The 14,048-nt window shown below is 38.1% G+C and overlaps 1 protein-coding gene across 8 annotated transcripts in view; it reads left to right on the forward strand.

Annotated features, from left to right (window-relative positions):
* The window catches only part of ptprfb (protein tyrosine phosphatase receptor type Fb), a 213,093-nt gene that overhangs the window by 134,537 nt on the left and 64,508 nt on the right, over positions 1-14,048 (forward strand). For 4 of the 8 annotated variants that reach the window (XM_089131383.1, XM_089131382.1, XM_089131384.1 and 1 more), the window contains 6 exons: positions 2,547-2,816; positions 3,698-4,279; positions 4,915-5,048; positions 7,039-7,183; positions 9,395-9,700; positions 12,146-12,339. In XM_089131383.1, coding sequence (XP_088987509.1) covers positions 2,547-2,816; positions 3,698-4,279; positions 4,915-5,048; positions 7,039-7,183; positions 9,395-9,700; positions 12,146-12,339 — 1,631 coding nt within the window. Of the gene's footprint in view, positions 1-725; positions 738-2,546; positions 2,817-3,697; positions 4,280-4,914; positions 5,049-7,038; positions 7,184-9,394; positions 9,701-12,145; positions 12,340-14,048 lie in introns of all 8 variants that reach the window. The other 4 variants (XM_089131381.1, XM_039677453.2, XM_089131385.1 and 1 more) reach the window with 2 other exon arrangements.

The raw sequence follows: 14,048 nt of genomic DNA on the forward strand, positions 1-14,048 counted from the left end.
TAATTTATTCTTGATATTATTATTATTACTATTATTATTGTTATTTAATTTTCAGCTGCCAATCTTTAGTCACATGATATTTGAGAAATCATTCTAATTTGATTTGGTGCTCAAGAAACAATTATCAGCTTATTTTATCAGTTAAGACAATGTTAAAGTTAATATATATTAACTTTAACATTAATTTTGGTCAATTTAATAAATACTTTTAATTTTAGTAAAAATAAAAAAAATACTGAGCCCATCTTTTAAATTGTTGCGTATTAAAATTAATTAATGCCATGTTCACACAGCAGCAAAATATGGTTTTGTTTTAGTGTTAAATAAAGTGAAACCCAAAGTTATTAACTAGATGGACAACTGCTTTCTATAACCAAACGTAGTCCCTTAAATGAATGTCTACCATTAACCTTCGTCAGTGTGATTGTGTTCCCTATCATATGCAATGACAAATTGCTTACATTTATGTTTAAGCAAATGTATTGCTTAAACAGGCCTGTATTTACCTTTAACATTTAACAACCAACGGTATGAGATATGGTGGAGTATATTCTATTTCAAGTGTGTGTTTTTGTCTTTATTCACTTTTCCATTTACATTTTCTAACCGCCATGAAATTATACAAATGTTTTTTTTTTCCCCTGTTCTCTTGTCTCACATTTGTCTCTGTCTTTCAATTTCATCTCCTTCATATCACCTGGTCAAACTCTCACCTCATCACTTAGACCCTCGAGGAGGTTGGTTCTTTTCACTCTTAACCGCTTCTTGCAGACCTCAATCTGGATCCCTCTTTAATCAGAGACCCTTGTTATCAATCCCATTCCCTTTGCTATGCTGCCCTCCTATAAAACCTGTGTTATCAGGCTGAATGTGTCGTGTCAGATGACTTGCATGGGGCTGGAATAAAAAGGATAGCATTGTTAATTAGTCCAAACTACTTTTAATCTATGTAAAACATCCCTGTTAATTTGACACCCATAATTATATTTTTATAATTTAATTTAATTTCTTTTTTTGTCAGGTTTGAGTGTCCATTTTATCCCACAATGCATGTATGGTTTGACTCGTGATAAAGGCTCCTGTAACCAACCTGCTCCCTGTTACCCCAAACATTATACTGTAATAGAAGTGTTTATTTTGATAGTAATACACTTCTGTTGCATTACCCACACCGAATTTCCATTCATATCCTGCAAATCATTGTCACCATATGTCCATTTCCACAGTTAGTGTCAGACCTCCAGGGAAATCAATAAAGTGAATATTTGTATTTCTTAGACATGTTATTGCTACTGTAATTTCTTTGCAACCGCGGACTTGAAGCACTTTGGATTTTACATAGCCTAATTCAAAGAAAAACATGCTTAAGAGTCTATTGGTTTTCCTTTACAATGCAAACATAATGAGGAGAATAACAAGCTTGGTCGCAGCGTCTATCTGAAAATAAAATGAGAGAACGTAGTCGAGAATCCAATTTTAGGAAGACCTGTGGAAAAACCAATTATTGCCTATGCCATTTCTCCTTAGACAGACATGAGGCAGTGGATCATTAACACAAATTGGAAGAGTCTGTTTAATGTGCTGTGGTTTTATACTCCTATTTTGAGAGAATAGGAGAGAAAAGTCTCTCCAGTTTGTGCTGCTTGTAAATTCAGTTCAGGGTTAGTATCTACCACCATCTTTGATTCTGAGATTCACTACATTATAGAGAGTTAAACGCATTTCTAGTATTTGCATTGATAAAAGAATATCCTTGTTTTTCTCATGCTGATCCTCGTGGATTAGTTCCTCGTACACCAAGAGCCTCATGCATTCGAGTCAGTTTAGATCAAGAATGGTTTGAATTCCATTCAGCCCCCACATTGATAGTTCACTTCTCTCCTCCCCATCTCTGCACAGTGTCAGCAGGCTCCTTTTCGTCTCCATGGGAACCTCTTTTAATGTCAGGTTTATCTGCATATCAGAGGCTCACAAAGACAGGGCCCTGTGAACAATACATCTCCCACAAGGTCTCAGACAGATTCCCGAATCCAGGCAGGACCTAGCAACAACAGACCAGGGTCTCAGTGCCACCAGGCGATAAACTGACAGAGAAAACTCTACGTCCTGCAATGCCTCAGCGAGGATGATTTTTTAGTATTTTTATTTTTTTTGCTTCAAATCCACAATTCAATAAAGCTCCCCTTTGGCATGAATTTTAATGTCTCACTCTATAAGAAATACCATTACGATGCCTTCTTAACCTTTCCTCTGGCACGTATTGGTTTATCATCCCCTTCTGCACATATGTGTGAGCCATGGTATTGACTTCCTGCCTCCAGTTGTTAAGCTTCAGGCTTTAAAATATGAAAAAAGTGGCAGCTCGGCCTTTGAAGGGAATTTGTTTGACCTGTCAGCTCGACTTCATGTTAGTGATATAGTCCTAGTATTTACGCTAGAGATGTAGTAATCACAATAGATTCCCCCGTGTATGGTTTTGGTTTTAAAAGTACTACAATATCGCACATGCTAAATCTCACACGACATTTTCTTCTTCGTTCCGGTAGTACGACGAGTGCCGCCCCGTTTTTCCATCCCACCCACCAATCACGAGGTTATGCCAGGGGGCAGTGTCAACCTCACCTGTGTGGCAGTAGGTGCCCCCATGCCCTACGTCAAATGGATGGCTGGTGATGTGGAGCTCACCAAGGATGAGGAGATGCCCGTGGGACGCAATGTCCTGGAGCTCAACAACATCCGTCAGTCGACCAACTACACATGCGTAGCCATCTCATCCCTCGGTATGATTGAGGCGACCGCACAAGTTTCTGTCAAAGGTAAGTCCTTCTTTTGAAAGAATCTTTTGCATGAATAGGTTAGGTATGCCTAATTTTCCAAGTTCTGCAAGACTAGGGAAGTGTAGTGCTTTAGTCCAAGACCGTTTATTAATTACCGTTTAGTCCATTTTTGTTGAATCCCTTTGGTTTAAGGATTCTATGGCCCCCCATGGGTTATTTTACCCAAGACCTTTAATAAGTTGTCAGAGAACAGAAAGTCTTATTTTCTATCTGCAACCCAAAGGTTCTACCAGCTGTTTGGTACGCCTGGCGAATGCAACGCAAAGAAAAAACATGGACACTTGCTCTCTGTTGACTGAGCTTTAGGGACTTCCCGCGTTTTTACTGTGGGCTCTGAGAAAATGAAAGGCTTTAGATTATTCTGAGCATGTGTTTACCCAGACCAGATGTCTGGAGCTGTATCAGTGTGGCTGGTCCCACCAGACAACGCCAAGCCCTGCCAGACTTCGTGCTGCCTCTATTGATTGCACTTTGCACTTCGCCAATCAATATGGACTTGGAGAATGTCACTGACATTTATCTGGAGTCCAGCCACAAATCTCAAAGACACAACGATGAGGTGGCACGTTCTGCCTTTCTGTGAATCGCCAGAATGCAGGCCTTTCTTCTTTCTCTCGCTGTCTTACAACAGGGTCTTTATTTTAGGAGTGTACCATGTAGGCAGCTTAGCCTACATCAGGGGTCCTGGAGGGCCACTGTCCTGCAGAGTTTAGCTCCAACCCGTGAGTTTCTAGTGATCATGAAGACCTTGATTTGTTTGATCAGGGTTGGAGCTAAACCCTCCAGGACCGAGTTTGAGAACCCCTGGCCTACATAAACTGTCATCCCTTTAATTTCCTTTCTTATTGTCTACTCCTCAGCTCTCCCAAAGCCTCCTACATCTCTCATTGTGACGGAAACCACAGCTACGAGCGTTACCCTGACATGGGACTCTGGAAACCCCGAACCTGTGTCTTACTACATTATCCAGTACCGGGCCAAGACCTCGGACACCAACTTCCAAGAAGTGGACGGTGTCGCCACCACGCGTTACAGCATTGGTGGTCTCAGCCCTTATTCCGAGTACGAGTTCCGCGTGATGGCGGTCAACAACATCGGCCGTGGGCCACCCAGTGACCCGGTTGAGACGCGGACGGGTGAGCAGGCGCCTTCTTCCCCACCTCTGCACGTCCAGGCACGCATGCTGAGTGCCAGCACCATGTTGGTGCAGTGGGAACCGCCGGAGGAACCTAATGGTCAGATTAGAGGCTATCGGATCTACTACACATCTGAACTGGACGCTCCTCTCAGTGCCTGGCAGAAACACAACACGGACGACAGCCGTCTCACCACAATCTCGAGTCTGACCACCGACATTACCTATAGCCTACGTGTCCTGGGCTTTACATCTGTTGGGGACGGGCCCCCATCTGATGTGTTGCAGGTCAAGACACAGCAAGGAGGTGAATTTTGGGGGATAGTGAATAATACATAAGTGTTTATACATAGGACTGGGTAAAAATCAGTCATGATGGAACATATTGTATGAACAGTGTAGTCCGTAACTCCATGAAATGACTCTCGTGAACCAGTTAGGCCGATTCACAAACAAATGACTCCCACTAACTGGTTCTTTTTAATGAATCCAATCATACAGAACCAGTGTTGTCCGATTCATGAACAAATTACTCATTTGAAACATGTTTTTTTAATGGATAATTCAAAAAGACCATGTTTACATTTTAATCTGTCTGAGGAATTCTTCTCTGAATAAACTCAATAGATCCTTCTTGTTTTCTGAATCCGCATCAAGTTATTATTACTTCTGGTTATGGAATATGTTGATATATTACATAATGGATGGATTGGGCCCTGTTGTTTAATTTGCAAAAATAAGCTAAGCTTTTCTTTTACAAGCAAAATTGTAATTGGTACTTGAATGCAAAATCATAATTGAATTAAATTGGAGTCTAATTGAATCAGGAAATGTGTATCAATACCCAGTCTTACTTTGCATGTTTTATTTCATGTCAGTACCTTACAAATAGTTGTGCCAAATCTGTTGTCGCTGACATGTCTGTGTCTGTTTGATTTCAAGTTCCTGCTCAGCCATCCAGCTTTGAGGCTGAGGCGGAACTGGATACGCGGATCCAACTAACTTGGCTGTGGCCGGTCCAGGACCCCATTATTAAATATGAGCTACTATATTGGGAGGATGACTCGGATAACAAGGTATCAAGTCAGTGCTTGTTCCTTCCCGATCCATTCAGAATTACAAGCAGACCTGATATTGGTAGTCTACAGCTGTTGCTGTGGGCCAAGGATACAAATGAAATATAGCCAAAATTGACATTTCACAAAATGACTGCAGGCAACAGTCTGCTGTCAGTTGATAGAATTAGATTGTGCTTTTGGCTTCAAAAACAGAATTCAATGCTCAGCGCTTGACAGTGTTTCTAACTGATGCCAGAATGAGCCGTTTGGATCTGTTTTTTTGATGTAGGTTCATCAACATTGAGATCAGATGTCTTATGCACACTCTCATCGTGATAGCCATCAGTGTGTTCTTAAATCTTAAAATCTTGAATAAACAACAAATATATGTAGATTTATTAATTTAGCCGATACTTAAAAATGAGGATAAAATATTTGTCTACAATTAGGGCTGTGCAAAAATTAATTGCGATTAATCGCATCCAAAATAAAAGTCTGTGTTTACATATTATATATGTATTTGTGTGTTCTGTATATAATTATTTTGTATATATAAATACACACACATGCATGTAGATATTTAAGAAAATGTGTTATTCATATATATACATATAAATATTTATATAATATAGATTATGTATTTATATATTAAGAGTTCAGATGCAAAAGCCTCTAAGTGCCATTTGAAATTTTCTTCTAAAATGATCATTTTTATCAAGCTTATATATTTAAGTTCAGTAATTTCACTTAAATGGCAATGAAGATTACCTATTAATTGTCATTTAAGTGAAATTACTGAACTTAAATATACAAGCTTGATAAAAATGGTAATTTTAGAAGAAAATTTCAATTGGCATTTAGAGGCTTTTGCATCTGAACTCTTCATATATATACAGAATTTAAGTGCAAATAATTCTTAAATATATACATGCACGCATAGGTATTTATATATATACAAAATAATTATATACAGCACACACAAATATATTATGTAAACACAGACTTGTATTTTGGATGCGATTAATCGCAATTAATTTTTGCACAGCCCTACCTACAATATTAGCTGTTATGCTAAAAACCAAAAAAAAAAAAAAAAAAAACAATGCATGTATATCAGTTTCCATTTATTTGTTGGACAACGTAAATGAATCCTTTATGAAAACAGACTGAAATGAAAACCTTTATTCACTCAAAATCTCTCTCTTCCTGTGATTTGAATCACATAAGTGGAGTTAAGTGTGCCCATTATCACCATACAAGGAGAAGAGGACGGAGCTCTTATCATTAGTGCGGTTGATTAAATGTTTAAAGTGAATTGGATTTGATGACTAAGTCTTCCACACCCACCTCACAATACATCCCACAGTTTCAGAACTAACGTGTTAGTCACAATGAAGCAGAAGGAGTAAAAGATCTTTCATATTATGACGTGCATATTAGTGAAACAGATTATTGAAAAGGAAAAGAACTGTGTTCCTAGTCATCGTTTGTTGATTGGAAAAGCTGTAGGTTACTTTTTTTGTTCATTTGAACAGTAATGAAGAGTTTTAGCTGAAACCGTAGTCCTTGGTGATTTATATAATGAATGAGTCAATTGCTAACGTCACTTTGAGAGTCGAAAAAAGACAGTCCCAAAAAAGACAAAACAAAATAAATATCCCTAGCTCCTGGTGATACATTGAGCTCTATGAAGCAAAACAATCGATCAGAGCAAGAAACTGAACGATATTTTTACAACATTATTAACAGTAATTCACAGCGTCTGAAAACGTACTGTGCTAATCGTAGATGCTGCAACCTACGTTAAAAAAAAAAAAAAAAAATAGAAGATTGGAACATTTTAGAGTTAAACTTGAATTAAAAATTACAAGGAAAAAAATTATATTAATAACATGCATGGATGCATTTTTTTTTGCAATAACGTGCGTATAAAAAAACAATTAAAATAAACCTGTGGAGTGTGGATAGGACACATAGATTGAAAGTGTTTTTGATGTTTCCTCTTCAGATCCACGTCACCTTCGACCCTGCTGGGTCATACGCTGTTGAAGGTCTGAAGCCGGACACTGTGTATAAATTCTCCCTGGCGGCCCGCTCTGAAATGGGGCTTGGGGTCTTCACTCAGCCCATCGAAGCCAAGACCGCCCAGTCCAGTGAGTACCCCTATTGTATTGTCTTTATCACATCAACTAACCTAAACTGCTCCCTATGGGCAATCCAGAGGTCCTCTTTTCCCCTCCTTTCTCAAGCCTTTGTCTACAGTCTACACAATTAATTATCTTACACCTGTAAGCCAGGGAATACCTTTATTCATTGACAAGGGTGAAAGGTACGTTTGGTGTCTGCTTGTGCTTTCGTCATCATTATTTTGGCTTAATGTGATTTGATATCGCTGCAATGTTAAAAGCCAGAGCAGTGAAGCCTGAAACTTAAATTTAGCGCTGGATCTCACCTCTGCTCTTGTATAACCCAACCTTTCTCACTTGCACCCACATATCAAAAGACAATATTCAGAGAGTATATACTACAAGATTTACAGTCACATCAGAATACTCCCTTTCCCCTTGAGTTGCTCACAGCCTCGTGTTCTTCTCGAGACCTGTCTATCACCTCCTCCAGGACTCAAAAGACCCTTTGATCTCTTGAGTTTAGGTTTTTTTTTGTCAGGACCCCCGGAAAAAAAAAAATAGATTAAAAAAAACGAACAATCTGTCAACGCGTTCAGCTACGGCTGCAGTATTTTTGTCACCTTCTGCAGCATCAGGCGTTTGTAGTGGCTCTCCCACTGTTGTCAGATTAAGGACCGCCTGATGCGAGACGCCTCACGCACAATCCCTCCGTGGGCGCCAAGAATGGTGTGACATCACTAAACTTCCTCTCCTGTTCTCTGCTCTGGTTGTTAACAAAGGAATGCAAGCATGTTAAAATATATCCAAGTGTTCTTCCGCTCCTTTTCCTACTTCTGCTCCTTTTATTGTTTTTTTTTTTTTTAATCATGCAGTTATGTTTATCATATGCTGTATAGATGCATGAGCGGATGCCATTTTTGATCATTGTAAATCGTTGTCGTGCTGTTGTAGTGATATTTTATTTAATTTTTTTATGCCTCTGGACTGTGTTGTGTTGAACAAGAATATTTAATTTGGTAGCTCACCTGATCTCTGTTCGTCACAGACTTAATTAAATATGCCGTTCTGGTGCTACGCTTATCTCACACACTCAGAAGTGGCACTGAGCCTGCCAAAAGATGCTAACAGCATGCTTTAGCGAAGGCAGGATGGTTGAGTACGCTCTCGGACGCGTCAGCTGCCACACTCACTGACACTTGGATCTCTGACAAACAGGGGGCTGTTGTCTCCCAGCCAATAGGCTGACTGAGAATGTGTGAATGCCTGTTAAAACACAAACCGATGGCTTTTCCCCTGCCTGTCAACACTCAAACAGAGAAGTTGTAAACGGCCGCGACTTACTGATCACTAAGACCAGAGTGAGAAATCACCAGCCACCAGCCAAATTAGTAATATTTTTCGCAATTACAGGTCAGTTTTGGATTGTATTCTAACACCAGCACACTCTTGCCACATTTGATTGCCTGTTATACACACTACTATTTAAAAAGTTTGTGGTCTGTAAGATTATTTTAAATGTTACATTTTTATAAAAAAAAGTCTCTTATGTTCACAAATGCTTTTTGAACATAAGAGTAATATATTATTAAATTGAGTAATATATTATATTGGGAAATATTATTAAAATTTTTTAAATAAATATTCTATTTGAACATATTTTAAATATAAATTATTATTGTGATGCAAAGCTGACACAAAAGTGTCACATGATCCTTCAGAAATAATTCTAATATGATGATTTGGTTATTACACCGTGATTCATTTAATTTAATTTTAGAATTCTAATGAATATGAATCTTTGCTAAATAAAAGTATTATTTTCTTTTAAATAAAATCATAGTGACCCCAAACTTTTAAAATGGTATGCGTGTATATACTGTACATGTTGTTTAAAAAAATTCATATGTTTGCAATCTCCAATTAATTTTGTTTGAATTGTTTGTTTCTTTTTGGTATATTCAAAAAGACAGGACAGAAAACCTAGTAATCAACCTTAGACCATTCACAAACCACAAAAGGTAAAAAATAATAATAATAAAAAAAGTTTATCAGGATGTAAGGTTTCCATACTATGTTTATATATATATATATATATATATATATATATATATATATATATATATAACAAAGAAGTTCACAATTCTTGTCCCAACCTCTCAGTCCAGAAGCGAGCTTGTTTTGAGTTGTTTAATTTTAGCTTGATGCCCTCCCCATTGCCTTGCCCCCTTCCCGCAGCCCCCTCTGCCCCCCCTCAAGACGTGCACCTGCTCAGCCTGAGCTCCACCAGCATCAAGGTGAGTTGGGTGGCGCCGCCGGCCGCTAGTCGCCACGGCGAGATCGTGCGCTACACAGTCAGCTACCAGGCGGTGAACAATGAAGACTCGGAGCGCCACGAGGTGAAGGACATCGGAGCGGATGCCTCCAGCTATGTGCTGGATGGGCTGGAGAAGTGGACGGAGTATCAGGTGTGGGTGAGAGCGCACACCGATGTGGGCCCCGGCCCAGAGAGCACAGCTGTGCGTATACGTACCAATGAGGACGGTAGGTCTGAAGTCTCCTATGTGGACAACTACTAATGCTGGGCTGCTGCTACTGTATCTTTCTGTTTTCTTTTTGTCTGACGACCAATTATTCCTATTCAGGGTTATGAACAATATCATCTGTGACATTTGCTTTAGATTCCACAGTATGCTTGTGATTTTCTTGTATGTTAAGCTTTTCTAATTAAATGTTGGGGTTTGGACAAAATCAGAATCTCTAAATAATGCCTAACCTTGAACAAACCTGGACCTGAAAGCTGGGTTTTCTCCCTAAAAGTAGCGACTGGAGCATTTCGTTTTAATTATAAGTGGAACAATTTAGTAATATCACAGATACATCCTCTTAAAGGGATACTCCGCTTTTTGGAAAATAGGCTCATTTTACCACTCCCCCAGAGTTAAACAGTTTGAGTTTCACCATTTTCAAATGCATTCAGCCGATTTTCTGATATTTAGAAGAATATCAGTAACCAGACAGTTTCTGGTCTCATTGACTTCCATAGTATATTTTTTTCCTACAATAGAAGTCAATGAGACCAGAAACTGTCTGGTTACTGATATTCTTCTAAATATCAGAAAATCGGCAGAATGGATTCGAAAACGGTGAAACTCAACTGTTTAACTCTGGGGGAGTGGTAAAATGAGCCTATTTTCCAAAAAAAAAAGTTGAGTATCCCTTTAAAGCATCAGTGGACCACTACTCATGGTTCATAGCTCAGAGTCATCTTATCATTGAAGGATGGTCTTATTGTCCTACACTTTAATCAAACAACAGACACTGCTTTCCAGGAAGTCCAGCTGTTAGCTAACCAGGTTGCCTAGACCAGGGGTTTTCAATCTGGGTTTCAGGGACCCAAGAGCCACTGCAAGGGAGTCTGAGGAAAAATAATTACATAATTGATTTTTAGCAATTGGTATTACAAGCTAAAAGTGCATATAGTTTTGTTAAAAACAATTATACATACCGTACAATGGTACCAGTAATATTTTATTTAATACTATTTTGTTGTTCTGTATATGCTATCAAATCGTGCTTATTATTATTAGCACTAAGTATAAAGATCTTCATGGTTCTGCATGAAGATATTTTAGAAAGGACTCCTTTGCAAAGGGAATCATTGCATTTTTGGGGTCCTTGGCCTCAAAAAGTTTAAAAACCCTGTCCTAGACATGGCATGCTGTCTCAGACATCAGCCCTCAAAGCAGTTACTCACTCTTACTCACTCTCTGTCCTTCCTCTGTTGTGCTACAGAACGTTTTACATGTCCTTTATGATTGCACAAGTTACAGGCTATAACACGTGTGACTTCAGGCAATCCCTGAGTGCTTTTTTAAAGCTTATTAAATGTAAGAGAGCAGCATAAGACCGGATGTGCTCACTGCATGGTCCTTTACAAGACAACACTTTGTCTCTAAAGTCGTTTACACTGGCACTAAAAAATCCGATTTTTTTTTTTTTACTCACATCTGACGTGTTGCACATGTGTAAACACAAGATACACATTTTTTTTTCATATCATCCATTCCTAAATCACTTCTAAATGTGGTTTTAAATCAGATGTATATCTGATGTATACCTACTTCTAAACGCTTATATCCAATTCCCCTTGGATTTCCAGGCAAGGGTGATGCGTTTGCCCACAAAGATAGCTTTTTACTGCCACTTAATCATTCATTCAAATAAATGAGATATTACCGAGCTACTAAAACGTCCATTCAGTCAGATTTTGCACTGCAAACATTCATGACAGCTTTCAACTTACCCATGCTATTAAATAATCATGGCCACACAACGTGAATTATAAAAATCAATTTAGTACGGCCATTCAAAACCCTTGGGCGGGGATTAATGTGAACACAAATCGGATACCAGTCGTGTCTAAAGTAAATGTAAACAAGCGGATCTTTGCAGTGTAAACGCAGCCTAAATAACAGGATTTAAAATCTTAATTATTCCAAACTTGACCAACAGTTTGTCTTTGTCCACTAGCTTTTTCATCAATATCTCGTTATCTTTTTCCTCTTTCTCACTTCCTGTCACTATAGTCACATCCTTATATATTGGTCCTGGGATCACCCTTAGAAATGATGTCATGCTTTTCCACTAATCTGGTCGTCATGATTTAATTCATGCCAGGCATATCACCTGAGCAGCATTTCAGCACATCCTCATCAGATAATTAATTGTCCTTCATCACCTCCGGCTAATTTTTTAGCACTTCTTATTTTTATCAGATTCTTTTACACTTTCTTCTGGATCCTCGAATTGTTGAGAATAATCTTCTCTCTGACGCCACATTAGCTTTTCTACCGATATGATAAATGTTCCTTGACTGACAAATATGTTAATACCTCTCCTTGCCCAAACCTCAACTCATTAGCACTTATTGGAGTGTTTCAGCTCAAACACAATCCTAAAAGTTTTAATGGAACTGTCACCCTTTAGTGCCAGGTGCCCCACCTCGGAAAGTGGAAGTGGAGGCTCTGAACTCGACAGCTATTCGTGTGACATGGAAGCCACCGCTCTCTGGGAAGCAGCACGGCCAGATCCGGGGATACCAGGTCATATACTCCCGCCTGGAGAACGGGGAGCCACGCGGACAGCCTAATATAATGGATGTCGCTCTGCCAGAAGCACAGGTACTACCTGCGAATTCCTTATCGTTTGTACTGTGGATGCCATTGTTAGGGCTCAGTTGGGCTCTGCTCCAAACCTTAGTGATCCTAACTGAAATCGGAACTCTTAACTAGTGACGTATTTGAAAAGCTTTACTTGGAGACTCAACTAAACCTCACAAATGATTAGAATTGAGTTTGGTGTTGGTGTGCTGCTAAACTATTGATCGGACACAGTAAGCATGCAAAAAATGTTTTTAAATTAAACTATTGTTTATTATGAACTTACTTTCAGCATTAAATTATTTAAAAAAAAAACGCAATATTAGTTTTAGTATTTTTAGTACTTTAGTAGTTTTTTAGTGCCACATTTTTTATATTTTATTTCAGTTACTGAATTATTTTTCAGTTATTGAGTTATTTTTTAAGTAGTTTTTGTTGTTTTCTTGGCTACATAATTGCCATAAAATAATTATCATAAAATGCTGTCTAGGTAGGCAACTCAATAAGGTTTGGAACAGAATCTTTGTCTTTATGTTTTCAGGATAGATGTCTACACATCTTTTTTGAGCCTTGAGTTTTATGTAAATTGTTGTTTATATATGAATAATTTATTAATATTTCACAAATGCACACTATTGGTGGCCTTTCAAGAATTCAGCTCTTTGTAAATCCTAAGATTAATACAGTACATATGCACTGCCTTGTTACTCTGTATTTATTTTTTGGTTTCACTCATGGCACATTAAAATAAGGAGATTTAAAAACTGCCTGAAGAAAGTTGGGTGCGCTGAGATGGAAGAAAGATAGTAATCCTTAGGAGGGATTTAGATATCCATGAATATCTTTAAGTAGACACTTTTTCGAGGATATAGAGATTCAGACTGGGGGCGTTTAAATGCTTCTGCTTTTGAATTGTTAGCTGAGAATTAACTTGCGTAGTCATGTGTTTTTCTGCACTTTCCCTGCCCCCAAACAAGAGATTCTCATTTACCTGTGTAAGCAGCATTCCCCCTTACCGAGCTAGTGGTATAAAGACTGTAACAAAAGACGTCTATGGACCACTGTGGGCTTTAATGGATTTTAGTAAATGGGCAGGTGACAGGGGTTTTCTGGTGCTTGGAGAAGATTATTTCTCATTTGCATAAGTACATACCCAAGTGAAGAAGTGCATGAGAAATGATAATGTATCACCTCGCACATTAGCGCTCAATCCACCACCTTGAACTGGCAAGTTTTCTGTGCTGCCGTTTATTAATTCCAGCCAGTATTAATAAGGATGCACAATATATTGGTACTATATTGGTTATTGCCTAATATTGTTATATTATATTATTGATTGTGCATGCTATTTAAAAAAAAAAAAAAAAAGTATCATCATCATTTTATTATTTATTTATTATTTAAAATGATCTTTGTTGTCATCTAACACTTGGAAATCTTTAAAAAAGCAAATTTAATTGAGAAATGTTTCATGCATTTTAAATTTTACACTAAGTTAATTGGTCAATAAAATTTAATATTACTTCAGCAAATTTTAAAATATTTTTTTCAGTTATTGACCATAATATCCTAATATCCCAAATTGTAATATAAGTGCATTTTTAAATGATACATCTATAAAATCCCTCGCTCAGAGCTTGTAGTTGTCTTTGTGACCTTCGCCTCTCTGGTTTGTGGTGCTGTTATTGTTTCGTCTGCTGTCTCCAGTCCATAACACCTCAACAAGTCAT

This window comes from Pimephales promelas, chromosome 5 (genome assembly GCF_988280905.1).
Source record: "Pimephales promelas chromosome 5, fPimPro1.hap1.1, whole genome shotgun sequence".
NCBI classification, from domain to species: Eukaryota; Metazoa; Chordata; class Actinopteri; order Cypriniformes; family Leuciscidae; genus Pimephales; species Pimephales promelas.